Here is a 25,955-nt window from a genome sequence, read left to right as displayed (position 1 = left end):
GTTCCCCTGTCTAATGATTTATTAAACTCACTTTAAGTAGCAAGCAGTGGCCTTGAATCCCTCAGGTTCAGTGTGCTGACAGCGCCCTCTGCCTGCAAACCACATCTAGCACCATTATTGTTATTTCAGGAGCTTTTTGAACCTCAGATGCTTTAGCGTTCAGCCTGGGTGACGGCCAGGATTGACGCGTTGCCACAGTGAGAGCGTTTTATGCTCCGGGATCAATAGCTGTTACCCAGGCAAAGCCCACAACCACTAATGAATCCTCTGGCTCTGTTCGCAGCAAACCGCTCTCTTCATGTCTGCACAAGGCAGAGGAGGGAGAAATAAAACTGTCCTAAATACAGAAACTAAACTAGATAAAAAAAGTATTGTGTCATGTGAGTTTTGGGTTTTTCTCTGCTGATCCCCTGCTGGTTTTCTTGAGTCATTGTCTGGTGACATTTCAGTGGCCTGCTCTCTGGTTTTCCTGTCTGGCTCACCTGTCCGTCTGGCTGTTTTACATTTTCTCTATAGGCTTAAAGTCTTCTTGCATCAAAAGCGTTAGTCACCGCTCTGGACAACAAGGCAGCAGGTGTGCAGACAATCGTCACTCTGCAGCCTGAATATGTTTAATGTTCTTCCTGGAATGTGAAATATCACATTTCTGAAGACAACAAATGAATTGTTTAATCGTGATAACGGCTGTGTTGGTTTAAACGAGTCAGAAACAAGGAGGCTGATGCAGTTTGGGTTTTTTGTCATTCAGCTGCAGTGAAGCTGGAGAGAGAAAGGTGAAACAGAGCAACACCAATAAGATGTGCAGCTCCCTCTACCTTTAGCTTTACATACCCAAAGATGTCATGATGATTGTAAATAATCGCAGATAAATCAGTTAAAGGTCAAATTCAGCCTCCTAATGTCAACATGTTGGCACAAATGGACCATTTCCTGGGTGTTTTACTGATTTACAGTGATTTAAATATTTCACTTTAATCAGTTTTACATTGTCCACTTAAAAAAAAAAAAAGATAGATCATAAAGATGAAATCAAAATTGTACCAGAAAATGTGAACATATTTTGGCCGTTTCAGAATAAACTTAAAACTGAATCATTCATTTTTCTCTTCTCGTTTGGCTGGAATGTAACTGTTATTTTTATGTATCATTACAATTACATTGCTTACTTAAACCCCTCTCCTGACTGATACCTTTGTTGAGGAAAGTCAGTTTGAATATGTATTACCTCTCTGGGTGAATAATCCAGTTGAATATATTTTGGTGTTTACTGGAGCTAAATCAAGCTGAAGCTGGGACCATTAAACGTCACCAGTATGAATGAGTCTTTCTTTCACATCTGACCAAAATTGTAGCAACTTCTAGACGTATAATGTGAATTTATTTTGCTCACATTTATGTACAGAAGCTTCTTCTATTCCTTCAACTGAAACATCTGCCACGAAAACAGTTTAACTTAAAAGTATGTTTTGCTTTATTCTGTATCTTAGCAAAGCGTTTCAGAGAAAAATAAACCTAATCTTGATAAAACGTCTCCAGTTCTGCTTATGAAAGCTCTGATGAGCCGCCGTTCGTCTCAGAACGGAAACATAGTTTAGCTGCTCTGTGCTGTTTATTCCTGATAAAACTGGATGGATTCTGACAGGGTTGATTTACGACAGAGAGGCTGAGCAGCTAAAGACCCTGCAGATCCACAGAGATATGAAACCAAGACCACAAGCTCTGCACATTATGACTGATGGCGTCCTGCTAAGCCCAGCAGTTTCCTGCTCGCCTGCAGGACATCAGCGCTGCTGTGGTCAGAGAAACGCTGACTGAAGTGTAAATATTAATTCACTTAGCTCCAGTCTCTGTTGCTGAGTTTGCACCACCTATTTAATACTGACCAGGCCCTAACAGCACCGCATTAATCCCATTTGTGCAACAGGCACAGATATCCGTGTTTACACTCATTCACAGCTTGTTTTGTCGGTAATCGTTAAAAATCATCACAGCCACATTTCAACTGCTGATCATGCGCGAGTTTTTATTGTTAAAGAAGTGAAACATTCCTGCTCCTCATGTTAATCACGAATAATAGACAGAGGAAAGTATTTCACTGCCGTTCATATTCAAACAAAATTCAAAAGAGAAACAGCAGCAGCATAAGAAGACAGCAGGTCCAGTATTCATCCAGAAAGAGCAAATGAATGCAAAAAGCATTCAGATTTAGTAAAAAGTGCCCGGATGGAGAGTTTTCCAACAAACCCTGTAGGTTTAAAGCTGCAGTATGCAACTTTTATAAAAAAAAAATATATATATATATATATATACTGTATATATATGTATATGTATATATATCAATCAAGCTGCCTTTTCCCACTGCTAACTAGAAACAACCAATCGGAACCAGGGGCGGGTCTTAGTGCTGTCAGTCACCTCTCCATGTGGCGTTAGCACAGTTAGCACAGCTTGTCATGATCACAGATAATGGCGGATAAACGGTTTTCCTGTAACTGTAAGTTGTTTCTCCGTCATTAGCAATTTGACCAGCGAGTACGTGAGCTTGATTGACAGCGCTAAGCCCCTCCTCCTGCCTCTGATTGGTTGTTTTGATGCATTTCTTCTGACGGTAATCGGATCTCATGTAGGAAGTGGAGGAGATGGATTTTTTCACAGATTATCTATCTCATAACAAACTGTGACACCATGGTGACAATCTTAACAAATATTTAAAAACATTTTTATAAAAGTTACATACTGCAGCATTAAAGCTCAGGCTGGATGTTTCTTTATTCTGGAGCTTAAGGCACATTGTGACATCTCCTGCCTGCCTGAAGAAGTCGCCTCTGTTCCCTGTCAGAGTTATGTAGGTCAGCCTGCTGGGGAACAAACATGGAGCTCCGGGACAAAGATGCCAGATCAGCAAAGCCTTTTCTGTGGGGCTGAATGAAGGCGGCAGCGTTACAGCAAGCGGCTGAGGTCAAAGGTAAGAAACTGGAGAGAAATTCTGCTTAAAGTGATCCGGGCTGGAGTTTTATATGCACTAGATAAAAACTTCAATTATCTGGGATCTACATTGTGTTCATTATGCTAAACATGTCAGTGATAGAAATTATTCCTGAATGCAGTTAAATAAATGAACTGCTGATAATAAGCAAGTCAAATGAAGGAGGATCCACACAGTACTTTGGGTCTTAAAGTTGTTAAAGTAGCTACAGGATACATGGTATGGCAGCTCTATTCAGCTGATAGAGATAAATAATGATATTTTAGGTTTCTGCAGTTAAAGGGGCAGTGTTATGTAAAATCAACTTTGTTAGTTTTACATTGTGTTACAATTTTTCTCCCTCGTGAAAAACACACCTGGAGCGTTTCTTTGATTCTTTTATTCATGTTTGAGAAATCCTGGTGTAACCGAGGGCCACCCCTCCCCACTCAGTTCCTCCAGACTAGTGGCAGCAGCAGTTAGCAAACACTGCTGGAACTGCGTATCTGTTGAACTTATCACACGAGCTGCTTCTCAGTGCAACGCGGGTAAAAACGTTGTTAATTGCTTGATAGGAAAGGAGTTCTGATGACATGCAGAAGGTGGAGTGTTTGGAAGAGCAAGAGCTTTTTAAAGAGACAGAGACAATATACGTAACGCTGCCCCTTTCAATGGATGATAAATCTTTAAACCCTGCTCTTGAGCGTTATTCCGAGTGCACACACACGGCTACGTTCTTGTGGTGTTCCCAGTAGTGGCATTCTTCTGGGAAGCTCCACGCGGCTGCAGACTCTTTGTGCCGACTGATGGCGTGAACGATGAACCCGCACAGCTGCTTCTCCAGCGCCTCCACCGCCTCCGGAGCGTTGCCCTTCCTGGCCGGACCCTCCATCAGCTGCCGGACGCAGTCGCTGGGAACCGGCTGAGGCGCCGTGCTGAACGACACCACCAGGCTGACGTCGTTCACCTGAAGAACCTCGAACCAGTTCTGTCCCGCCACGTGGTGGAATTGCTTCCCGGCTCGCAGGTTCTCAAAGACTTTGCCTGAGGTTTTGATCAGCCGCACAGACCAGGAGACCCAGTCGTACTTTTTCACCAGGAACTCCAGAAGACGCTGAGGTGCATCCTGAAGATTTTCCTCCTCTGTCTCCTGCAGGAGGCGCTGCACGTCTAGTTTGGCTTGCTCTGGAAACGCAGCTATGCAGGACTCGATGGCTGCCTTCATCTTGGACTCTACCTCTTCGATTTTGGTGCTCCACTCTCGGATCTTGTCCTGCTCTTCCTCTGGGCTCTGGGTGAGGGCGCAGTAGCCCAGCAGAGAAATCAAACCCAGGCAGAAGAGCTCCTTCATCCGGACGCAGAAGTCCTCCATGAGGCGCCGGTTCCTCCCAACATACCTGCCAAACAGAAGCAGTTGTAGAGTTTATTTCCAGTCGATGCTCCATCAAGAGATTCCTGCAATTTAAGTAAATAAGAACAGAAATCAAGAGGCTTTTGGGCAAAGGGTTTACTGAATAGGCCGTAAACAGAGGGCACAACATGCCTGTCCAAGTTATCTGGATACTTCTAGGGCGTTCCACAGGGTCAGTTTTAGGACCTACACTGTTTACCATCTATATTAAAAATTGGGGCCATTGTGCATCTTTATCCAGATGATTAAGTGATTTCTTGTCATGATATATCCGTTGCCCTCGTGTTTCAGTCTCAACTATTACAACTTACTGAATGCAAGTAAAACTGAGGGCGGCGCCATGTTTTGCTCCAACCAGAGGAAGATGGCCGCATGACTCCCTGCTGTCACCACCACACAGGCTCTGCACATTGATTGAAGCATCTTATAAATATCTTGGCATCACCAAAGAGGAAAATGTAACTTTTAAGCCCCGCATTGAAGATCTGTTCAAAAAGCTTGAGCTAAAACTTCTCATTATTCTGTATGCTGCGTATCCTGCAGGACTCAGGTTTTTCACAGGTAGCAAAAAGGCAGAAAATTTCTCAATAGGTGTTTTTGTAATCAGTGAAAACTCTTCTGTTGATAATGTTTGTATTGATTTTTAGAAGTGTTAAGTAGATTGCATTATTGTTTTTATATTTCATTAAGCAAATTCTGACAATAAATTTGCTTAATGGAAAGACGCCAATTTAAAAAAAAAATTTCCATTAAAAATCTTTGATAAGCGCGGGGTGTTTTTTCTTTTTTTTTGTCTTTTGTGGTATTGAAATTGGTTTATTTTGCAAAACTGCAATTGAAACACTTTTTTTGCATCACAAAAGTCATCACTGGCATAAATGATGAAGAAGACGACAGGAAGGAGGAGGAGGAGGAGGATGATGATTCACCCATTTATCGCCTGAACAAATTTATTCATGCATGACTTTAATGAAGTTTCTTATTTAACAGGAACACATTTGTAATGGAAACACAGCTAACGAGTCTCAATGAATTTACCTTTCTACTGTATCTAAAATGGGATCTTTGAAGGTGCTGGTTCCCATCAGAGCATCGTAGAGCACACAGAGGTTCTTCTCTCCACCGGTTTTAGTGAAGTGATCCAGAAACAGCTTCTTCTTCACCTCCCTGAACTGCGGCTTCGCCTCCAAGATGTCCATGTACTTCCTAAACTGGTTCCTGATGTTTTCCTCCACGGAGAAGTAGTCGCGGTCCAGGTCTCTCTTCCTGAGCTCAGACTCGATGTCCTCCAGCTGGTTGGACAGCACGTCCAGCTTGCTCCTCACCGTCAGGAACTGCTCTTTGACGTAAAACACCTCCTTGCTGTGGACGTTGTCCAAGACCAGCTTCAGGACCGGAGCGGCCGCCTCGCAGAGCGGGAACAGCTCACCCACGGCGCTCGCCAACACCTCAGCGCCCTTCTCAAACATGTCCATCAGCGCCTCGATGGTCTCCTTCTTCTCAGCCACCATTTTCTCCAGAGGACTCGTCATTTTCTGGGACACGAGGGACGAAATCTCCCTGTAAACACAGAAAGTTCAGAGAGAAGATGACAAACGTCAAGAGTCAAAGCCGAGGTTTGTGTTCATCATGAGTTTGAGGAAAGGTTTATCGTAGAGATTGGCATACATTTTCAACAAGTTTTCAAATAAATGTTTACAATTGTTTAATTTGAAAAAGTTGTTTATTAATGTTCTAATCCATTGTGGGAACAGAAAACTGTTTATGCAGCAGTTTGCTTCCTCTCCACATTCTCTCTCTCTCTTCCAAGACATTATTGAGTGAATGGCAACAACAAAAAACAGTTTTACAGAAGAATGCAACACTTACATTAACAAAACATTAGCATGGCTAATTATATAGATACATGTAAAAATTCAGATGAGGTTCTCCGCATGGTAGGAAACAACATGGCTGAATTTAGTGCTTTAGCATTAGCTTCTGTTAGTGGGGAGCTAACATTAGGGGAGCTAATGTTTATGATTAGTACTTTAGTTAGCATGGCTAACTGTTTAGCTAGCAGAGCCCACTGCTGGTTCTAATGTTGGATAAAACAACAACATCTTTGCCTCTTAAATCTGGGAGCTGATGCTGAAAACATCTAGAGAAACTGAGAAATGATCACCTCAAACCAAAAAACTCCCCTGACTCCAGTCCGCTGAAGCTCTGCATGAATGAGCTGATCAGTGGAGAAACTGGAACTAAAATCACCAAAGTGTTAAAACAGATCCAGACTCTTCCATGGATTTACTGGAGCTGTTTTCTTCTTCCAGATAACAAGATGGAATAAATATGAAATACTGATGACTTCTATTGCAGAGGAAACTGATATGAAGCATCGATAAATCATTTTGCCCTCTAAGTACTGGACCAGTAATTAGCCCAGATTTCATGCTGTGCTTATGTGTGAAAAATGATTGGTTTTAACCAAACATAAATATGTGAAATACTTCTGTTTTTTAGATGTTTGTTGTATATTTTGAGTCTTAAACACTTTTTGATCTTAAAGGAGATTTATCACTTTCCAGAAGCTTCGATGGTTTTCATTCTCCAATGATCATATGAAGTGTCTCAGTCTTCCTCCACTGCAGATAAAGTCATTTTTATGGTTTATACATTATGCTAATTATTAGCCACATTAAACAGCAATTTTGCAGAATAACAGAAACAGTTGGTTTTTCAGCTGTGGAGTCTGAAAATAATCCAAACATGGTGAGACATGAGGGAGGAGGAAGAGCTTCACCACAACAATCTCAGCAAAACACGAAGCAAACACAGCAGAGAGTTCTTTCCTCAAGGTTGGAGGTTTGCTGCTGCTGCAGGACGCAGGTCAGAAACTGTCACTTCCGCTCATTCAGCTTTAACAGGCTGCAGAGTGAATCTGAGTCTGAAAACAGGGCATGGTTTTATCATTTCTGTTCCACTTTGGCTAGAAAATGAAACATCAAAAAGGCTGCAGGTAACAAACAAGATGGGAGCCGCAGATGCTGAGAGGAGAAAATGACGCACTTGATCTTTGCGCGACTCAAATCAGAGAGGAAGGAAGGAGCAAGTTTAAAAAAAAACCTTAAATCAGCCGGAAACCCGGATAAATGAGCCTTTTCCTTCTGAGCCCATCAAAATGTAACCAAATTTTATTAGATCCCATTTTTATGCTTCCTGGAGATTAGAGAGAAAATGAGACAAAGTCTAAATATCAACAAATATATGAGGGAAAATACCAGAGTAAGGTTTGTCCTCTGTTTCCAAACTGCATCGTGTTTAACTGTCATGCGCACCCAGAACAAATGCGCAACGGAAGCCTTTTTTACGCACAAATCCCCTGACAGCACCAGACACACCCCTCCGCGTTCCCCCCCTTTAGACTGAAGATAAACACGTTCAAAGCATTTCTGCTGCAGCAGCGCCGGTTTCTCTACCTGAACGGAGGATCTGCTGCTCCTTCACGGACCACTGCCGACAAGTTGGACTTTTATTTTTATCCCACTTCCAGTGAGAGAGAAAAAAATATTCCCTCTGCTTTCAAGTCAACTGTGGAGCTGACAGGGGTCCAAGGATGGAGTCCGGGAAGGTGCGCACTCAGTATCTGCAAAAGGGAGAGCGAGGTAGGCAGAAACAGGAGAGAGAGAGAGAGAGAGAGAGCGCAAAAATCTGCGCAGGGTCCATTTTCTCTCCTACCCTCAACGGAGGAACATTTGATTTTCTCCAACAAAAGAGATTCTGTTTTATTAGATTAGTTTACGCACATATTTATTTATGATTTTTAAAGATCTTCTGCAGATTTTATTGCGTTTAAACGGATCCAAACAGAAGGTAAGATCTGAAAATATCGGCTGTCCTCATGTGATACACATGATTATTAAAACTCACATTCCAGTAAGGCCTAAAATTCACCCGATGCTGTAAATGTTTGAATGCATTTCAAGATAAACGAGAGGAAAACGCACATATTTTATTTATAAGCACTGGGCTAAAAGAGGCAGGATATCAGGTTAAATCTGAAATTTAATTAGTTTATTTTATTTTTTATTAGTGAGATGATTTATTCTTTATATTTTAAAATGTTCCCTGTAGTGTCTCTTGTGCGCGCGCATGACGCGCCATGAAAACACCCAGGCTGCACATCTGAAGCCACAAACATGAATTATTTCTCCTGTAAATCAGAAAATATTTCATTATTGTTTCACTTTAATGCGCAAAAATCCGTCATGTCGTTTAAAGCAGCCAAAAACTCATGAAATGTTTCATATTTTCTTCAGCTGAAAATGGATCCATCGAAAGGAGCCGAGAGGGAAAAAGCTTCATCACATGACGGATGATGATGATGATGATGTGGCGCAAAGAGCCTCAATAATCCGCAGCGCAGGTGAGAGATTCAAGTCTTTATAGCGTCCCTGTTTGTTCTACAAATTCCTGCAACGCACATTTTCCTGCTGGTTGGTTCCCGAACTCTGAGCGATGCCAGTCGGACTTGTTCAGTCCAGAGGGCCTAACCCGCCTGGTCCTGCGGTGAATCTGCCCTCCCGCCTGGTCCTGCGGGGCAGGAAGGAGGGCTGCGGGTTTTCTTCACCGCTTCTCTCTGAAGGACCGCAGATGTGAAGCTTTTAGCTCCGAGGTCCCTGGAGTTCAGGAAACAGGTGTGATGTGGAGCCAAATGAGGCGTTTTCGCCCCCTGGTGGAGAAATGAGCAAAATGCAAGTTAATTTACGCATTTTCTGAAGACAAATAACTATGTTTCTTATCTTTTTAAAAACTCTATCTTTCATTCATTTGGTTCTGCATATGCACACGTTGAAATCTCTTTTTTCAAAATTAAACCAGATTTAGACTGAACTCTGAAAGGCCGGATGGAGTCAAAGGTCAGGAACTCTGACTGAATTATTATCATTTATTTCACATGTAAAATAACCGTTTTCAGATTTTATTTGGCAAAATCCAAAGAATCTAATTGAATGAACAAATAAAAATAGTAAGTAATATAGAGAATTGACCAGAACAGTGAATTCTGGACATGTTAGCAATTATTATATTTTATCTGCTGTCCTCATACTGATGTTTTTAAAACAAAATATAAGAAAATATGTTTCAAACTCATATTATTTTTTATTTTATTCAGTTGAAGCTCCTTCCATGCTCTGATATTAATCACATTTCTGTCATATTTCTCTGAAGCAGAAGCTTATAGTTTTATGTCACTGCAGAAATAAAACATACTTTCAAACAACAGATTAAAAAGAATAAAGACATGCAGCAAAGTGAGGTCAGAATTGAAAATCTGAGTATCACTGAATAATTTAAACTCTCTGGATCTGAACTTTAACCTGCTGCAGCTTCTGCAGGGAATTCTTGACTGAAATGAGACTCCAGCCTTCTTAAAGCTGCATGCCGGCTTGGTTTTCTTCACTTAAGTTAGCATTTCTGTACAAAATTATCAACTTTGGATTCAAGTTATGCTTTTTATAATAATAATAATAACAATAATAATAATATCAAACCTTTTTAGGTTTAAACTCAGAACACAGAAACAGTTTTGTTAAATTCACCTGAAATAGCATCAAGTTCAGAAACTGACTTAAACCAATAATGTAAAGATAAAAACATTTAAAAAATTGAGATTTTTTTACTTTTATGTCTGCAGGTATAAATTTCTGTGTAGCTTTGATGCTTCAGCCCTCCTGTTTCTATATGCAGACATTTTGACTTTGTATCATTTTTCTGTCATTTCACCTTAAACCTGAAATCTGATTTTATTTAATCTCCTTTGATTCTGAGGAAGACTCAAAGTTAAACTTCATTTATTTCTGGAGGTTTGTTGTTTCTCAGCTGAGTTTTCTGATTCAGCTGCAAACATGTGAAGATGTTTCTGGTTCTCTGTTGGACTCGTGATTTTATTTCTACACTAAAGGAGAAAATCTGTGGACTAAAACATCGATTGAAAGGTTTGAAATTCTTGGTGTAAAAATGATTGAAATTAGTAAAAAAAAAATCTCTAATTATTCTCTGCAAACCTCTCAGATTAACAGGTTTGTCTGATTACAATATTCCCAGATGTAGTTTGATGAAACAGTTACAGAATATAATTACAACTTATAGAAATATCAATAAATGGACTTTAAAATAAAAACTGACTTTTAAAATATATTTTCTTACAATTACAGCCAAATATATGAAAACATGCATAAAGCTGAGTGCATATATATTGTGCATGTGTTTGTAGCTTCAGTAGCTTTCATTCAATAGTAAAGTTGATCAGAATATGTGAAATAATTGAGTAAGTCAATAAGTTTTCTTCTCACATCTTTATTTATGTCAATTAAAACATTTATAAACCCAAACAAAACAAAAAATCATGAACATATTCACATATCTGACATGTCAGGAGACGTTCAGGGTCCAGTTTTCCTGCACGTAAAGAAAAGCGCTTTAAGCTGCAGACAGGAAACAAAAATATGATTTTTACACAAAAATTGCACAGGAGATTAAGCAAATCTCTTAAATTGATCTGATTTCCTCCCAACAGAGAATAAGAAAGTGTAGTGTGGCTGGAAATAAAAGAAATTTCCTATTTTCATCACTTAGTGTCTTTAACTATTAATAAAATATAAAGTTTTATCACCTAAATAAAGATCTCAGCTCATAATAGTGTACAAATTATTAATAATATGTAAAAAGAAATTACATAACTCAACGTAAAGGTGGACGTGTGATCACAGGTCATGCATGGTGATTTTTTTTCTTTTACATTCATCATTCTGGAAACGTCCAGACGCTCGTTGGTTACTTTGGCAACAGCTTCCCAACACAAGGCCAGTTTTCCACTGGGCAGAAATGTGATTTTATATCATGAAACTGGACAAGCTTATATACTTTAGTTTTGTCTAATTTCAAGTGAACTCACATTTGCACTAGAAATTAGACAAAAATACTTGGTAATATTTTGTGTTTTTTCTCGTTTCTTAGATTCTGATCCGCCCCAAAAATACACATTTGTGTCTAAATGGTTTTTTTTAAAACAAATTAAATCCAAATGAGTGTTTTTATTTGATTAAGGTGAATTTATCTCTATGTTTTAATTGGCTGTGATGTGAAAGCAGCCAATCAACAGCCTGTTTGCGTGCAGCGGGATTTGGCAGACGATGCCTTCAGGTTCGCGTGGTAAAAAGGAGATTATGAGGACAGAGAGAGCGGGAGTTGAAGTGGGAATGTTAACCTTCCCTTCCTCCTCCTCCTCTTCTTCATGTGCACTTGCGCAGCGCCTCCTGCATCTTCTCCTGCACTTTCTCCATCTGGCCGGTCCACTTCTCGCTCAGCTCCTCCTCGTCGTCGCCGATGATGGCGGCGTAGCCCATCAGGGCGATGAGGCCGATGCAGAACAGGTACGTGAGGCGCGTGCAGAGGCGCTCCATGACGCGGCGGTCGCCCTGCGAGTGCTTCAGGTACACCTCCAGGATGGGCCGGCTGAACAGCTTCCGTGTGCCCACCACGCCGTCGTACAGCGTGTACAGGTTCTGGTCGCCTTCGTCGTTGGCGTAGCTCTCCTCGAAGTCGTCCTTCTTGCTGTCGCGGTGCTCCGGCCGCGCCTCCACCATGGCCATGAACTTCCTGAACTGGTTCTTCAGGTTCTCCTCCACATGGCTGTACTGGCTGTCCAGCGTCTCCTTCTCGATCTGGACCAGCGTCCGGCGGTTCTGCTGGGACAGCTCGTCCAGCCTCTGGTGGACGGAGCCGAACTCGCGCTTCAGCGTGCGGATGTCCTCATCGTCCACGTGGTGCAGCACCACCCGGATCAGGGAGCCCGCCACGCCGAAGATGGGGTTGACCACGGCCGCCGCCGACGAGATGGTGGCCACGCACTGGAGGACTTTGACTAGGCCCTGCTTCAGCTTGCTGTGGTCCTCTTGTATCTGCTCGTCCATCATAGTGACGATGATCTGCAGCAGAGGAAGGGAAAGATTATTCAGCATAACAAAAATCTGCTGGATGATAAATTGCCCCGGTAATTATTGCGATAAACTATAATATTGTTGTTTTAAGACCATTTTCAAGTGATATGTATTCATAATGCCGCAATAACACAAGTTCTGGAACTGGAAGAGACTTTAACCATCCAAAATAAAACACACAACTATATTTTTTAATGATTATTTCCGTTATGAGCAGCATTTCCAGCTGCAGCAGTGAGTCTTTTGTCTCCCTGATGGTTTTGTTTTGCTGGGATCGGTTCTGGTTCGTTCCACACCGAGAACAAACAGACTCCTGGTAACAGACGTGATCCATCATCCAGCCCTGTCTGGTTCCAGCTGCTAGTCTGTTTGATCCTGTTAAAACTCCCCACCGCTCGCATGCATCTCATCTCCTTTACGTTACCGTGGTAACTAGCTCATCAATCTCATCCAGCTCGCCTTCTGGAGGCGCCACTGCTGTGGGAGAAACTGTTTTTTCATCTCAAAGAAAACAAAACATTTGATTTGTTTTGTTTTTTTCTAATGTTTTTTTAATGATCATAATGGTGAAAATCACATTGAAACTTTTAGTATATGGAGTAAAAAAAAGCAAGGTAGCTGGTTTCAGATTGTATCACCTGAACTCTTTCTGATCCATTTGATAATGAGAATTTTATGGGAGTTCAGCTGAATTTAAAAACACCCAGGATGTCTGGAAGAGAAACCACTGTGGCGTTTGCACCTCTGTCACCATTTCTCTTAAGTTCTACATTAGAACCTTGAAAAAAATGAATCTAGGTTATTATATTTAACCCAAACAAACAAAATAACGAAAACTGAAATTGAGAAAACATTTTTGTTAGCTGAAATAAACTAAAATGGTAATTAATGGGGAAAAACTATAACTGACTAGGACTATATAATACATTTATAAAACTAACTAAAACATACTGAAATTATAGATATAATATCCTTTGTTTTTGAGTTTATGAATCTAATATTAGCCTTGTGCTCCTCTCTCCTCCTGGCAGCTAGTCCGCAAAATGGCGACAACAAATGCCAATAATTTAATTTATTTTTTGAAGATGGTATCTTCTGCTGAGTATTAATTGCCCAATCAATGTATAATTAATGATACCAGAGCTTTATAACCCTGGTTCTGTTAAACATGATCACTGAAAGAACTGGGTAAAAAAAAAAAAAGAAAAAAGGTTAAACTCTTCTGGAACTTTCCAACTCTGATTGGCAGATTTTTGTCCCTTGCTGGGTGCCGTTGGCAGCCATGAAGGAGTTAACAGCCTCCATGTTTGTTCATGACACAGCTTTTCAGCACCAGGCCGCTGTCTGTGGGTTTCTATGGACGAGCCGATAGCTCCTCGGTGTGACACGACCAGCTGCTGGTGGGCGGCTCGCGGCTGCTAAACGTGTTTCTTACGTAACGGAAGCTCACAAAGCAACGTGAGCTCTTATTCTGACAGGACCTGGGATATCTGACACCCAGATAAGATAAGAGTTATTCTTAAAACTCCGACAGGACTAAGCAGTGTTTAACTTCCTGAATGGACCAGAACCAGTCACATTACAGTAATAAATAATGAAAGAGCCACCGAGGCCTCATGGCGACATGATCTCCGTTTTACTTTCTCTTCCTGTTAGCGCCACAGGGGGGCGGTATTTCACCCGCTTTTCCAGAAACATCCACGGCATCCGTCTGATTTCAGCACCACAGCTGTGGACTGAAACTACTGCCTCAGCTTAACCCTTTAAATGCAGAAAAACGGGCCAAATATGGACTTTAAATTGATTTAATCTGCAAAAATTACCTGATTTACTTTTAATATTCAGGAAATTAACTTTCAGACACTTAAATAGATCAAATTGAACTTGTTTTGTTTGAAAACCTGACTGTGTCGAATAAATAAAATCATCCCAGCAGTTGTTCTGAGACACATTTATACCACATTATACTGCTGCTTCAAAGGGGCCATTTTTCATAATAAAGCTGATTATAAATGACACACAGTCTAAACATTTGCTGCTTAAAGACAATTATTAGATTACTTTCTGTATTTTAACTCGTCTTGTTTTGTTATTCTTTCAGAAAACTCACTGGAAAAAGGAGACAATCTGTTTTTCTCAGCACAATAAAAAACTCCAACAGCTAATGCAGGTAACGAAAGGGTTAATCCTTGTGTTTCTTTTTCAAATATGATTTATCTACCAATAATATAGTATTTTGTAATCATTTCTTAAAATAATGAGAATGAAAGTGTATTATTTTGTAAAATGTGTGACTTTAGGTTGGTAAACCCCCACTGAAAGCTGTTTTTAGCTCTAAATTAACCCTTTGTGCCGATTTAATTGACCTAATATTTATTACAAAGCTTTAAAAATAACCTCAACCGTTAAGCATCATGACTGTGAGATATTTTAATGTTTTAAAGCGTGAATTGGCTCTAACTTTCAAACTAAAAGGATAAAACTCAATTAAAAAGTGAATTAGTTCTCATTAAGAACTCATCAATTACAGTCATTTTGTTGAAAACCTGTAACGTGAGCCAGCCAGTAACAGCTCAGCCTTTATGAACAGGAGCCTCAGCAGGTCTAATGAAACAGAACTGACATGAGGCCCAGATTTTAGGCATAAATGGATTTTTATGAGTTATTTGGAGATAATAAATTGTTTAAAAACTGTGTATTTGGGTTTAAGGGTGACAGCAGGCAGCTCTGACTGCCTGAACAGGAAGTGCCAGGCTCTTCCCACCTGTTTCCAGGCAGCACAGAGGCCATCTTGAATGTTTTCAATCACAACAGCAATGCTAGGCTAACTGTAAATATATTCTGATCCTTCATTAAGTCTCTGCCCAACGCTCACCAGTTACATTTTAGTGCCTGGTTTTGGGTTGTTTTCTGGGATTTGGTCATATTTCCTGACTGTTTCCTCTACAGAGCTCTTCCTGCTGGTTAACAGACTTTCTCAAAGGAAGACGGTCCCACAAGCTGAAATTCCCCCAAACAATCACTGAACCAACGTCTCAATCCTCCAACAATCAAGCCTCATCCGAAGTTCTTTGTTTGTGAGAGTTATAATAAGCAGCACATCCCCTCAGCAGCAGCGCAGGCCCACAGAGCTGCCTTCCGGAGCAGCTATGGCTCCCCCTAGCTACCTCTCCGTATTTCCTTGTTAGTGCACACCCAGAGCCCTGACCCTCCCTGCCTACAAAACACACCAAATACACCAAAATACACCTGAAAAGTTGATTTTCTCTCCATATATCCCGAGTAAAGAGTCTCCATTTGCCTCCCAGCCGACATTGGGCCCCATTGGTCCCAGCAGAACAGAGGATTTCTTACCTTTTCAAACTGGCTCTGACTAAAACTGCCTTTCCAAACTCCCAAGCTCGACACCCTCCTTCTTCTTCCCAGCAATCCCTGCAAAAAGGACACTTCCATGTATGTTGAATATGTGGGGGTGATCAAATTGGACAAAACCATTTTTTAAATCCAAATGAGCCCCTCCAAATGAAAAATCTGGTTATTTAGGCCTCAAACAGATAAAAGCACCAATATGGCTCCAAAAATACCATTTAAAATGGGTTAAATAATGAAACCCCCTACCTTAGAAATACACTGTCCCACCCCCTAAATTTCACACTTCTTGTGCTCCATCCAATAGCCAAACAGTTGTTAGAGAGACGCAGTTGTCGTTGAGAGCGCAGCTGAACTCTTGGAGACGCTCAGCTGACTTCAGCGCGTTTCCAAACCCTGGAGCATCTCAGGCAGCCTGCAGAAGCACAACTGATGAGCTTTGTTGGTCAGACCGGCTGTTTTCCTTGCGGAATAGATTTGAAAAGGTGACGGAAAGTTTAAAACCCAGATTAAAATCCAGTGGAACCCAAAGAGCGCAGCGAGTCCAAGTTAGACCTCTCCAAATTCAGCAGGTGTTTCCAGAGGCACAGTGAGCTCTCCAAAGGATCCAGGGAGGAAAAAACAAGAAGTTCATCTGAGTGTAAAGGTAAAAATTAAAATTTTATCTAAATATTACAATTTGGGTTAAAAAATATTAAGCTGCACTCAAATAAAGTCAAATTTAAAGAGCGCAAAGGAAAGCGAATACAATGTTCCTAGAGGCGCAGTGGCTTCACCGGAAATACAGCTTATTATTTTATCTGTTTATAACTATTTACTGCTTAAATGTTATAAACGGAGGATAATAGCTCTGGGTCACACATTAATACGTAAACGTCCGGTCTGCCTGAGCAGAAACAACGTAAAGAAAAGCAGTGAACTCGTCCAGTCAGCGCGCTGAAATCCTCTCAGTCTGCAGGAGGATTTAAGCCTCCTGAAGCCTGGCTGGAGGCTTAAATCCATTTCTGCAGCGGATAAAATCAGCGAATCCTCGGGTGTGTTCACTGCTCCGACCGTTGAGGACGTTTCCCCCAAAACAAACCTGCATGCAAATGATGCTGCCGCCTCCAGCAGCGTTAAAGCAGCCCTGCCTCCACCTGCCTGCCTCCGGCATGTTTGCATCCGCATGCAGGCTCCATTAGGACGGGCGTCCGCCTCCAGGCGTGTCCAGAACGGCTACAAACACCCGCAAATCCTCAACCATTCCCCCATATATGAAACCCCAGCCCTGGACACACAGCGGCACAACAGCGGCGCTGTTCTTCCTGCGCGTCACTCTGCGCATAAAACAGGAATAAAAGGAGCTCTGTCCGTTAGAAACGACAAAGCTTTAATTATATCTGCAGACATGAATGAGAGGATGGCGCTTCACATCTTTCTGTTGGCGGAAACATCCGCACATAGAGGCTTTGTTTAGCGCCATGTGCGCAGCCGCGTGCGCGCAGCGGCAGCTGAACAGCGGCTCACATTTCAGATCCAGACAACAGTCACGGTGAGATAAACAGTCGTGATTCTGCAGTAAAACTTGTGCAGCACCAGCAGCTGTGCGTAATGCGCAGGATTCAGGCTGACGGACAGTCTCTGATGTAAGATGCATGTTTTTGTATTTTTATATTTTTGTTTCTGCTGAAAGAGAGAAGCGATGGCAGGAATCACTCCAGGACAGGAATCAGGTAGAAACCAGCAGAAACAGGCGATCATTTCTACATTCTAACCTCATTTTGTTGTTTCACATTATTTTATTCAAACCAAGGAAAATTTTTTTATTAATGTTTTTTACACACAAGGAAAAATGTTCAATAAGAAATAACTTAAGTTCTTAATAAAATGTGATTTAAATCTTATATTTTCCTCTTGTGTTGTTATAATCATTTTATTTCTGTTTATTCACACAAAATATAAATTGTTGATATTGTTGCAAGTGATGTAAATGTATGCTCATTATAGTGCCTTATTAATAATAAAAGTTAAATCCATATTACTGTCCTCTTTTTTATTATGCAAGAATAAATGGTCATTTTGAAATCACATTTTAGGAACTTTTCAAATTAACCCAGAAATTAGAATTCCACAGCTGCATTTAAATATATTTATTATTTAACATGTGGAAAATAGAGAGAGGTACAAAACAGGAAAAGATTTATTTTAGTAGAAACTCAGCGGATCATTTTTAAAAACATAAAACAGGGAAATCATTTCACTCCTGCTGGTAGGTGCAGTAACGCATATTGAACTCCAGGGGCGCTGCACATACACAACATCAGGATGTGGAAGATCTCAGAGTTCAACATGTAAAAACGGAACCAGGGAAGGTTGAGGTGAAGACAGATGACAATGATCTGAGTGAAATGTTGAATTCAGGAAAGAAAAACAGAAATTATAGTTTTAGTTCAGATTCCCGGTTTTTTTTCCCTCCAATACGGGAGAAAACATGTCAATAAACCAAATGTCACCAAAAATATCTACAAAAATAAACCTGCTAGTTGGAGTTGAGTTAACTTTTACGTTATTTTAAAGCAATTATCCATCTCTTGTCTCTCTCAAAAATAATATAAATAACTTCAATCAAAATTAGAAGTTTTGTAAAAGAAGCTAATTTATGTGTTTGGATGTTATTATTCAACTTGGATTGATTCAAAACACCAGAAAGCCGTTTTACACAAACAATCATATAGAAAGATCAAATCTGCTCAATCAGTAACAGATGGAAAGACTAATAAACTATAATTTTGTACAGAACACTCCAGCTGGAACTGGAAGACAATAAAACAACCAAAAACCATAAATAAAAAGCAAAAAAACAAACTTATAACCAAAACCACAAATAAAACATATTCTGGTGTTTCTCTTAAAACTGTCTTTCAGAAAATATTAATAATTATAAAGGTAATCACCTAGATTATTTAAATTTATCATGTGATTAACTGATTAATTGCTTATTGTGACAGGGTTATCAATCACATGGCGACGGTGGAGAGGAAACTGCCTTTCTAACGAGAAGAAACCTGCAGCTAAAACATCGAGTTTATGAAAAACAAAGGAATTCAGGCAGGAAACGCATCATCAAATACAATGTTCTTGGATGGACTTTAAGCTTAGTAAAAATCAGAGTTAAATGTGGGTAATCTTCCAATCTCTTCATTTTCCTCTCTTGGAGAACCTGGAGTTGTTTTTTCCTTCATAATCGATGGATGTCAGATGTACGAGTTAAACAAAGTTTACACAGATGAGTTTGTTGGACCAGTCAGTCAGTGAAAGCGGTCTGCTGCAGCCATTTTTAGGTCTAGGTGTATTCTAGATGCATTTTCTTCATCTTTATTTCAGTTTTCATGATATTCCTACAAAAATGTAACAATTTAAGTGGAAAGTTTGTGTTTTTACTAAACTTTCCCTTTAGATGTGATCAGATTACTGGAGCCGGGTCTCCCTACGTCCAGTAAACCCTGGAATCTGAATAAAAACGTTTGTAGGAGCATGACTGTGATCATCAGCTGCACATTATTCCAGTGATAACCAGGGGCCCCTCTCCGTTGGGCCCCTGCGTGGCTCCAGCAGGGTCCAGGTTCTCCATCAGGTGTCCGTACTGCAGCCCCTCGGTGGGGTGGCGAGCCGTTTTCCTGTCGTAGTACCTCCGGGAGGCGGCTCTCCACATCTCCCTGCGCATCATCTGGGACTCCTCCGGCAGGTCAGAGATCATCCGTTTCCTCCGCTCCTCCACGAAACAGCCGCGCTGAGTGCTGGCGGCGTGGCCGCCGCCGCCGCCGTGGAGGCTCGCCTGCTGACGGGCGATTTTACGGGCGTAGTATCGTTTGGAAGCTGCTCTCCAGGCCGCCCTCTTCAGCCTCTGGGCCTCCTCCGTCAGCTGCGACATGGGAACGTTCTTCTTTTTGTTCCTAGGAAAGACGGCAGGTGGGAAAAGATCAAGACTGGTCTGGATTAGGGGTGGAAATCAATAAGCAAATTATGATTACTTTTTATGAGGACAGTTGATTTTGTGAACTGTTTTCAGTTAATCCACTTATTAGAGTGACGTTTTAACATTCTTTAAAGAGCAACTACAGACAATACTTCTGTTCTTGGGGAATTAATCTTTTTATTTTTCTCTTCAACAACTTAAGAGGTTTTTGTTTTGTTATATTTTATAAATGTGTCCAAGTTTAATAATATGAGAAAAACTAAATTTTATGTTCATTCACTCTGTATTTAACACAGTTGACACAAAATCATGTTGATTTTTTTAAATTCAGCATATATGAAACATTTAGTCCTTTATCTTATGATTCAGAAGAAAAACTCAGTTTTTTAAGAAAATGGCCGTTGATCAATTAATTGTTAGTTGATAATCAGAGAAATCAACTTTGGATTAACTCATTAATCGACAACTTGCATCTCTACTTTGGATTTACATAAAAATAAAGCCGCTCTCTGGGCTGGATCAGTTTCAATTTGGCACCTAAACCTTTAAAAAAATAAAAATTTTAAATATTTTCTGTATTTATTTTGCTATAATCTACGTCTCACCTCAGTTGATCTGTGGCAGAGATTTGAAAACCAGCAGGATTTACTGGAGTTTTTTCCCTCAGTTTCTGACCCTCGTTCTGCACATGTTCTGCAGGAACTAAGAGAAGTGGGATATAACATTAGATGTTTTTACAAAATAAACATAGTAATTAGGAAATAAGTGTGCATGAATTCTGAGTCCAAGCACCTGGTGAATCATGCTTCCCATCGGGACTCTGCTGGTCTGGACACGGACTTCCTGGTTGCTCCTGAGATTCTGCAGCTCTCTCCTCGCTCAGCTCCCATTCTATCAAGACGGCATCCACATGACAGGGCTCCTCCTTCACCAGGAGGCTGCTGGGAGATGTAGGCATGTTCCTGGCGGCCTCTGTGCCCCCTGAAGCCTCTGAGGAACGGGATGTGCAGGTGGAGGTTATGCCCAGGCAGCTGGGCGGTGATGGGAGGAGCGACTCGTGGTACTGGGAAGGGAAATGAGATGAGGGTCGAGGGTAAACGCCCACTGTGGAAGAAAAAGCCGCAGTAACTAACTAATATTCAGAGAAAACACAGTAGATCATATATTAGAGTTATATATGCAATAACCCTAACCTTGTCCACCTGTAGCAGATTCCTTAAATGTTTTATATTTATATTGTGAACTTTAACTCTTTCTGTAATGATTCCTACAAAATTTGTATCTTTTAATGCATTTTTAATGCTATATAAAATAAATTGAAGTGGTTAAATGAAAAACCTGCAGCATGTGCCATTTTTTATGCAATTACTTTATAGATTTATATGCAGAGATAATATATATTTTACATATCCAAACATCAGCATCTCAGCTTTATGCCACATTTTATACAATCCAGTAACATTGATGTTCACTCTGCTCACCAAACGCCCCAACCAGACCCAAAAAAGGGTTTTGCGTCTTTAATATTTGCTATATTAAAGCAAATATACTCAGCAAATACAAACTCATTCCATGAATTAGAATATGACTGAAAAGTTCCTTTGTTAGTAGTTCCATCACCAAGTGAAAGACATTATATAGATTAATTAGATGTCTTAACATATTTATATTTCATAGTATGTTTAATATTTGCTAAAAGGTTATTTTCGAAAGGTGCTATTAATCTGACAAGCCTGATCAGGACGTATATCCTGATTTACAGAATAAGACTGTGTGGCATTCACATGCAGGTTTTGGCATCATTCTTAGCTCTAGAAAAGAAAAGGTCTTCCAGTAACTGTGGGTGCATCAGCGCCCTCACCCCCCTCGCCTCCGCCTCCCCACCAACTTGCAACACAAAGTTACAGCCTTGTACTAATGTCAGCACAGATCTTCATATATCGGTGCAGCTCTAGTACATTTGTCAGTATCGCCACTCTTACTTGAGTAAAATTTGTGGAATGACAAATAAATGTACCAGACAGGGAGCAACACCTACAGGTTCTGAAAAAGTGAGACTAATCGTAAAAATATTTGATCTTCATTAATATTTTTGTCTGATTACAACTGTTTTAATTTAATCAGATGTTATGATCACTTACTCAGTAAATTACGTTTTGCTTTTCATCAGTAAACTCGTTAAAGTGGCGCTACTCTTACATGAGTACAATTTTTAGTTACACTAGAAAAATGTGGCTAGGACACCTGAGTCCTTTTTACTCGGGTTTAGTGACGACATCATCTAATCTGCGTGTTTTTTGTTGCTTTTTACTCGTGTTTTAGAGAGACACGTCCGTGGGCTTACAGGAAAGGCTCAGGTCACAGTCCTGCGGTCCTGCTGCCACCTCAGGGCCCACTCCTCCTGCTGCAGACCGGATCTGCTCCCCTGTCTGTCGGTTAGCGGAGATCCGGCTTCCGGCCTCGAACAACCCGCACGTGCAGCCATGTCTGCGCAGCACCTGCAGCTCGCGCTCGATCTCCGTGAGCCTGCCCTCCAGCCGCTGGATCTCTTTGTCCCTGTCGGCCACCATCCGCTGGTACTCCCGGGTCCTGGCGCCGTTCACCCCGTACAACACGTTCAGCACCGAGTCTATCGCCAGCCTGACGGCGTTCTCTACCACCACCGCCTCCTCGTCGTGAAGCTGCGAGCGCAGAGTTTTGTTTTCGATCAGATTCATTCTGAGAGGCGACCTGTGGAGGTGAGCCGAGCAGCGGGAGGAGCCCCACCAGGAACAAGAGCAGGACCACCAGCTGAGCCCCCGCTGTCCGCTGGAACCACGACAAAATGGCGGATCCCAGTGAGTTCTGCGGTGTAAAGCCACGTTAAGCAAATGTTTGCTGAAAAGTCTGAGTTATTTAGCTCCAGCTGTTTCCCAATAAACAGCACGGTGTACAACACAGTCCTTCTCTTCTTCGTTTAAACATTCATTCTAAAAAGCCACAGCGCACCCTGGTGGAGGCAATACAAAAACATCCCAAGCTCATCTAACCAACACATTAGAGCAGGAGTCAGCAGCGGCCACAGCAAACCGAGGAGCCATTTTTTCTGTCTCCAGGCCAGCTCAACAAAATTTGATTGGATCCACAAAAGCAACAACAGTAGATCGTTTACATGGTTGGCAACCACTTTCAGATGTTTTCCTATGCGTTGTGCATTACCGCCACCTACTGGTATGGAATGTGACTCAAAATACTATTTTGTACACATTTGTCAATATTATATGTTGTAAACTTCGGTATTTTGTTCTGCGTCACCCTATTATTATTATTATTATTATTATTATTATTATTATTATTATTATTATTATTATTATTATTATTATTATTATTATTTTTATTGCTGATGTTATTTTGTATACATGTTACTCAACTTGTCAAATCTGATATTTTGTATTAATATTGTTGCTTGTTTTGTTTGTAAACTGATATTTAAACCCTACCCTAAAGGTTTAAAAATTATATATATCTCCCACTAATTAAAATTGTCTGAGAAATGGAATTTTGTTTTTAATAGCAGCCATAATAATAAATTATTAGATATGATTTAAAAAGATTTAAAAAGATATATATGTATATATATATATATATATATATATATATATATATATATATATATATATATATATATATATATATCAGACATATATGAAAATATACAAGTTTATCTTTTTAAAGGAAATTAAAATTATTTATGTTGTTCTCATTAATTGAGATGCAATTTTACAATAGCGTTTAAGGTATAAAAAGCTAAATTAATTTATAATAATCAACTATGGAAAATTTTACTTTATATAACAGCAACTTGCCAGAGGAGACCCCATGACGTAGAAATATAAAATGATCGATGTGCAGCAGGAAGTCAGCTGGGGCCGAAAAAATGCTGACATACAAAACTACTGACGGCCTCTAGAGGGCGCGCTAATTCCCCAAAACATTCTTGACGTTTTTTTTTCTGTGACGTAAGGGAGTCGGGTTTTCCATACGTCATTATAGTGTCACTGAATGGGGGTTTAAAATGCCACCATCAAATAGATATCTGGGTACATTTGTGTGTAATATGATGATGTTGACCAGTGACGTGCGGTCATCATGGAAAAATAATATATAATGATAAAATAATGTATATTGCTGAAAGAAGTGCCTTTGAGTTGTACTTTAACGGGGTTTCCCTTTGCTGTGGAGCTCAGCACGAAATTAATAATATCTACATGTTCAAGTTTGATTGAGTTAACTGAATTATTCTACCGCGGCAGCGCGGCGACTGAAGACGTAAAAAAAATAGTCTTTTTGTCCTCCAGCGTTGTCCGCATGCGCGAAATTTCCTTATGTAAACAATAACATGCAGGGAGTCTATATTTGTAAATCTGATTATGATTAAGTCAGTGCCTCATATGAACCTCACCGCACGTCGCTGATGTTGACCCATCGGGTCTCAGGTCAGGAGCTTTACTTTGACTAGAAAGTGGCTGACAGCTGCTAAATTTTGACTTTAGCTCAGATTCCTTTGTCCTTTAATAAATAACCTTCTTCTCTCCAGAAATAACGCCTCCTTCATTCTTCAGAAAAAAATCTGATTCTGTCTTTTAGTAGTTGAAATCCCGCCACTTGGGGGCGCAGTGTCAACAATCATGATCTCTGTTGGAGAGGGGAAACAACATAATACAGCTCATCCAGACCCTGGCGGGATTTAGCCTTGAAAAGTAAACATATTCATTTCACTGACATGTTTCTAACTGTGAGTAATTTTACCTGTGGAAATGTTGCAAACACAAAGCTGCTCAGCAGTGATAAGGGCTGATTTCCTGTGAGGACAAATACATTTCCATTGATTACCGAGGAGGAAATGAATAATTCTTAAACTGTTATTTTAATTTTCTTTAAACAAAACAGATCAATTGTTTTTAAGATGATACTTCGTTTCCATTTTCTATTATGTTCTGAGAGATTTTTTTCCTAAAACAAACTTTGATGTTAAAGAAAAATTATTATACATGTAACATAAATCACAGAGGGGCAAAAACCTTTTCTTGTGGAGACATCTCCACTAAAGTGGAACTGTTTGGCCATAATTTCCATCATTACGATTGGAGGAAAAATGAGAATGTCTCTATCATAATAACTGTGAAGTATGGGGGTGGCAGCATCATTCTGTGGGCATGTTTGGCTGCAGGAGGAACTGGTGCACTTCAAAAAACAGATGGCATCTCCCAGAGTTTAACAACAAGTTGAATTCTCATTTTTCTCATATGAGAGGTGTTTTTTCAGCGAAAACCTAAAATAACTAAATAAAGCATATATTGATAAGAAATTATTGATTTACAGTTATCCAACTCATTTCCAGAATTCGTTGTCAGTTAGATTTTGGGATCATAATCAATAACATTTAGCTCAAAATCAACTTCAAATTAGATCAAATTAAATGAACGAATGAGCTGCAAAGCTGATAATGGACTGAGGAATTCAGGTTAGTTGATTCCAAATATGAATCCAGTCGTTCAGAGGAAGTTAGAATAAAAGGTACCAGAGTGTAAACGTAAACGTTAACTGATATAAACCAGAGGGAACTTTGGTTTATATTTGGTTATACTTTGGTTCAGCCCATACATCAACATGATGTATGGGCTGAAATTCATCAAGTTCAACAAATCCACCAACTTATTTAATGTAAGACAACATGTTAACATTAAAAACAACAACAAAAACCTTGTGATTGTGTAAACCATAAAATCAAAGCAGAATACACCACTTTTGACTCTGAAACTAAGCAGGTCACCCAACATGCACCAACCCAACACGTGGTTTTCTTTCTAGTATGTAAATACGGTGGAATAGTGACTGAAAACACAATATAAACATAGAGAGAGTAAAATAACGCACAAGCAAAACCACGGCAAATACTGAAACCATGACCTCTTTAGGCACGTTCTTTGCAACATTTCTTTAGCTGTGTGTATGAGAGCACAGATTGATGTGGGAACGTGCAACACAGTCAGGTTTGAGGAGAAATGAAGAGTTCAGAGAAGAAGAAAAGACTGGAAGGTCACCAGGAAGTCTGCAGGAATATTAATAGAAATCATTTACATATCATAAACCCAGAAAGTGTAGCTGTAAAAAGCTGTTTAGCAACAATAGGTTAAGAAATTAGAGGCTTGCATAAATATTCACACCCACTGAGCTTTTTCTTATTTACACAACACACTTTGATACTGGATTTTTTTAAAATTATTATTAAAC

The 25,955-nt window shown here is 40.2% G+C and overlaps 3 protein-coding genes and 1 long non-coding RNA gene across 6 annotated transcripts; 1 reads left to right on the top strand and 3 right to left on the bottom strand.

The window, feature by feature from the left end:
- Nucleotides 1-1,960: 1,960 nt before the first annotated feature.
- LOC102227855 lies at nucleotides 1,961-7,871 on the bottom strand. Its single transcript, XM_023330525.1, has 3 exons — nucleotides 7,835-7,871; nucleotides 5,415-5,936; nucleotides 1,961-4,362 (listed from the first exon to the last, which is right to left on the bottom strand). The coding sequence occupies exons 2-3, from the start codon at nucleotides 5,906-5,908 to the stop codon at nucleotides 3,672-3,674; spliced, it is 1,185 nt and encodes a 394-aa protein (XP_023186293.1). The 5' UTR covers nucleotides 5,909-5,936; nucleotides 7,835-7,871; the 3' UTR covers nucleotides 1,961-3,671.
- Nucleotides 7,872-7,931: 60 nt separating this feature from the next.
- Nucleotides 7,932-15,614, top strand: LOC102228364. Of its 2 annotated transcripts, none has more exons than XR_312728.3 (4): nucleotides 7,932-8,020; nucleotides 8,675-8,781; nucleotides 14,460-14,528; nucleotides 15,308-15,614. It is a non-coding gene; the product is annotated as an uncharacterized LOC102228364 (long non-coding RNA). The 2 variants fall into 2 exon arrangements; XR_312727.3 differs by lacking the exon at nucleotides 7,932-8,020 and adding an exon at nucleotides 8,031-8,228.
- LOC102228113 lies at nucleotides 10,696-15,880 on the bottom strand. Of its 2 annotated transcripts, none has more exons than XM_023330527.1 (2): nucleotides 15,608-15,880; nucleotides 10,696-12,346 (listed from the first exon to the last, which is right to left on the bottom strand). In XM_023330527.1, exons 1-2 carry the CDS (start codon nucleotides 15,851-15,853, stop codon nucleotides 11,651-11,653), a joined length of 942 nt encoding a protein of 313 aa, XP_023186295.1. In that variant the 5' UTR covers nucleotides 15,854-15,880; the 3' UTR covers nucleotides 10,696-11,650. The 2 variants fall into 2 exon arrangements, with proteins under 2 accessions (XP_023186295.1, XP_005801869.1); XM_005801812.3 differs by having other exon boundaries at nucleotides 15,713-15,880.
- Nucleotides 15,881-17,841: 1,961 nt separating this feature from the next.
- Nucleotides 17,842-22,970, bottom strand: LOC111608081. Its single transcript, XM_023330524.1, has 4 exons — nucleotides 22,027-22,970; nucleotides 20,475-20,786; nucleotides 20,288-20,384; nucleotides 17,842-19,659 (listed from the first exon to the last, which is right to left on the bottom strand). Exons 1-4 carry the CDS (start codon nucleotides 22,397-22,399, stop codon nucleotides 19,254-19,256), a joined length of 1,188 nt encoding a protein of 395 aa, XP_023186292.1. The 5' UTR covers nucleotides 22,400-22,970; the 3' UTR covers nucleotides 17,842-19,253.
- Between the last annotated feature and the right edge of the window lie 2,985 nt (nucleotides 22,971-25,955).

Source organism: Xiphophorus maculatus, chromosome 3, assembly GCF_002775205.1.
Source record: "Xiphophorus maculatus strain JP 163 A chromosome 3, X_maculatus-5.0-male, whole genome shotgun sequence".
Lineage (NCBI taxonomy): Eukaryota > Metazoa > Chordata > Actinopteri > Cyprinodontiformes > Poeciliidae > Xiphophorus > Xiphophorus maculatus.
This window is presented reverse-complemented; position numbering and strand designations above follow the sequence as displayed.

What these genes read in the sequence shown, in the direction of transcription:
- LOC102227855 (XM_023330525.1), bottom strand. Translation starts at nt 5,908, where the DNA reads ATGACGAGTCCTCTGGAGAAAATGGTGGCTGAGAAGAAGGAGACCATC. An exon ending in ATTTTAGATACAGTAGAAAG is followed by an intron (nt 4,363 to 5,414) that starts GTAAATTCATTG and finishes TCTGTTTGGCAG; the next exon opens with GTATGTTGGGAGGAACCGGC.
- LOC102228113 (XM_023330527.1), bottom strand. Translation starts at nt 15,853, where the DNA reads ATGGTTTTGTCCAATTTGATCACCCCCACATATTCAACATACATGGAA. An exon ending in AGAGAAAATCAACTTTTCAG is followed by an intron (nt 12,347 to 15,607) that starts GTGTATTTTGGT and finishes CCTCTGCTGCAG; the next exon opens with ATCATCGTCACTATGATGGA.
- LOC111608081 (XM_023330524.1), bottom strand. Translation starts at nt 22,399, where the DNA reads ATGAATCTGATCGAAAACAAAACTCTGCGCTCGCAGCTTCACGACGAG. An exon ending in TGGGAAGCATGATTCACCAG is followed by an intron (nt 20,385 to 20,474) that starts GTGCTTGGACTC and finishes CACTTCTCTTAG; the next exon opens with TTCCTGCAGAACATGTGCAG. An exon ending in TCTGCCACAGATCAACTGAG is followed by an intron (nt 19,660 to 20,287) that starts GTGAGACGTAGA and finishes CGTCTTTCCTAG; the next exon opens with GAACAAAAAGAAGAACGTTC.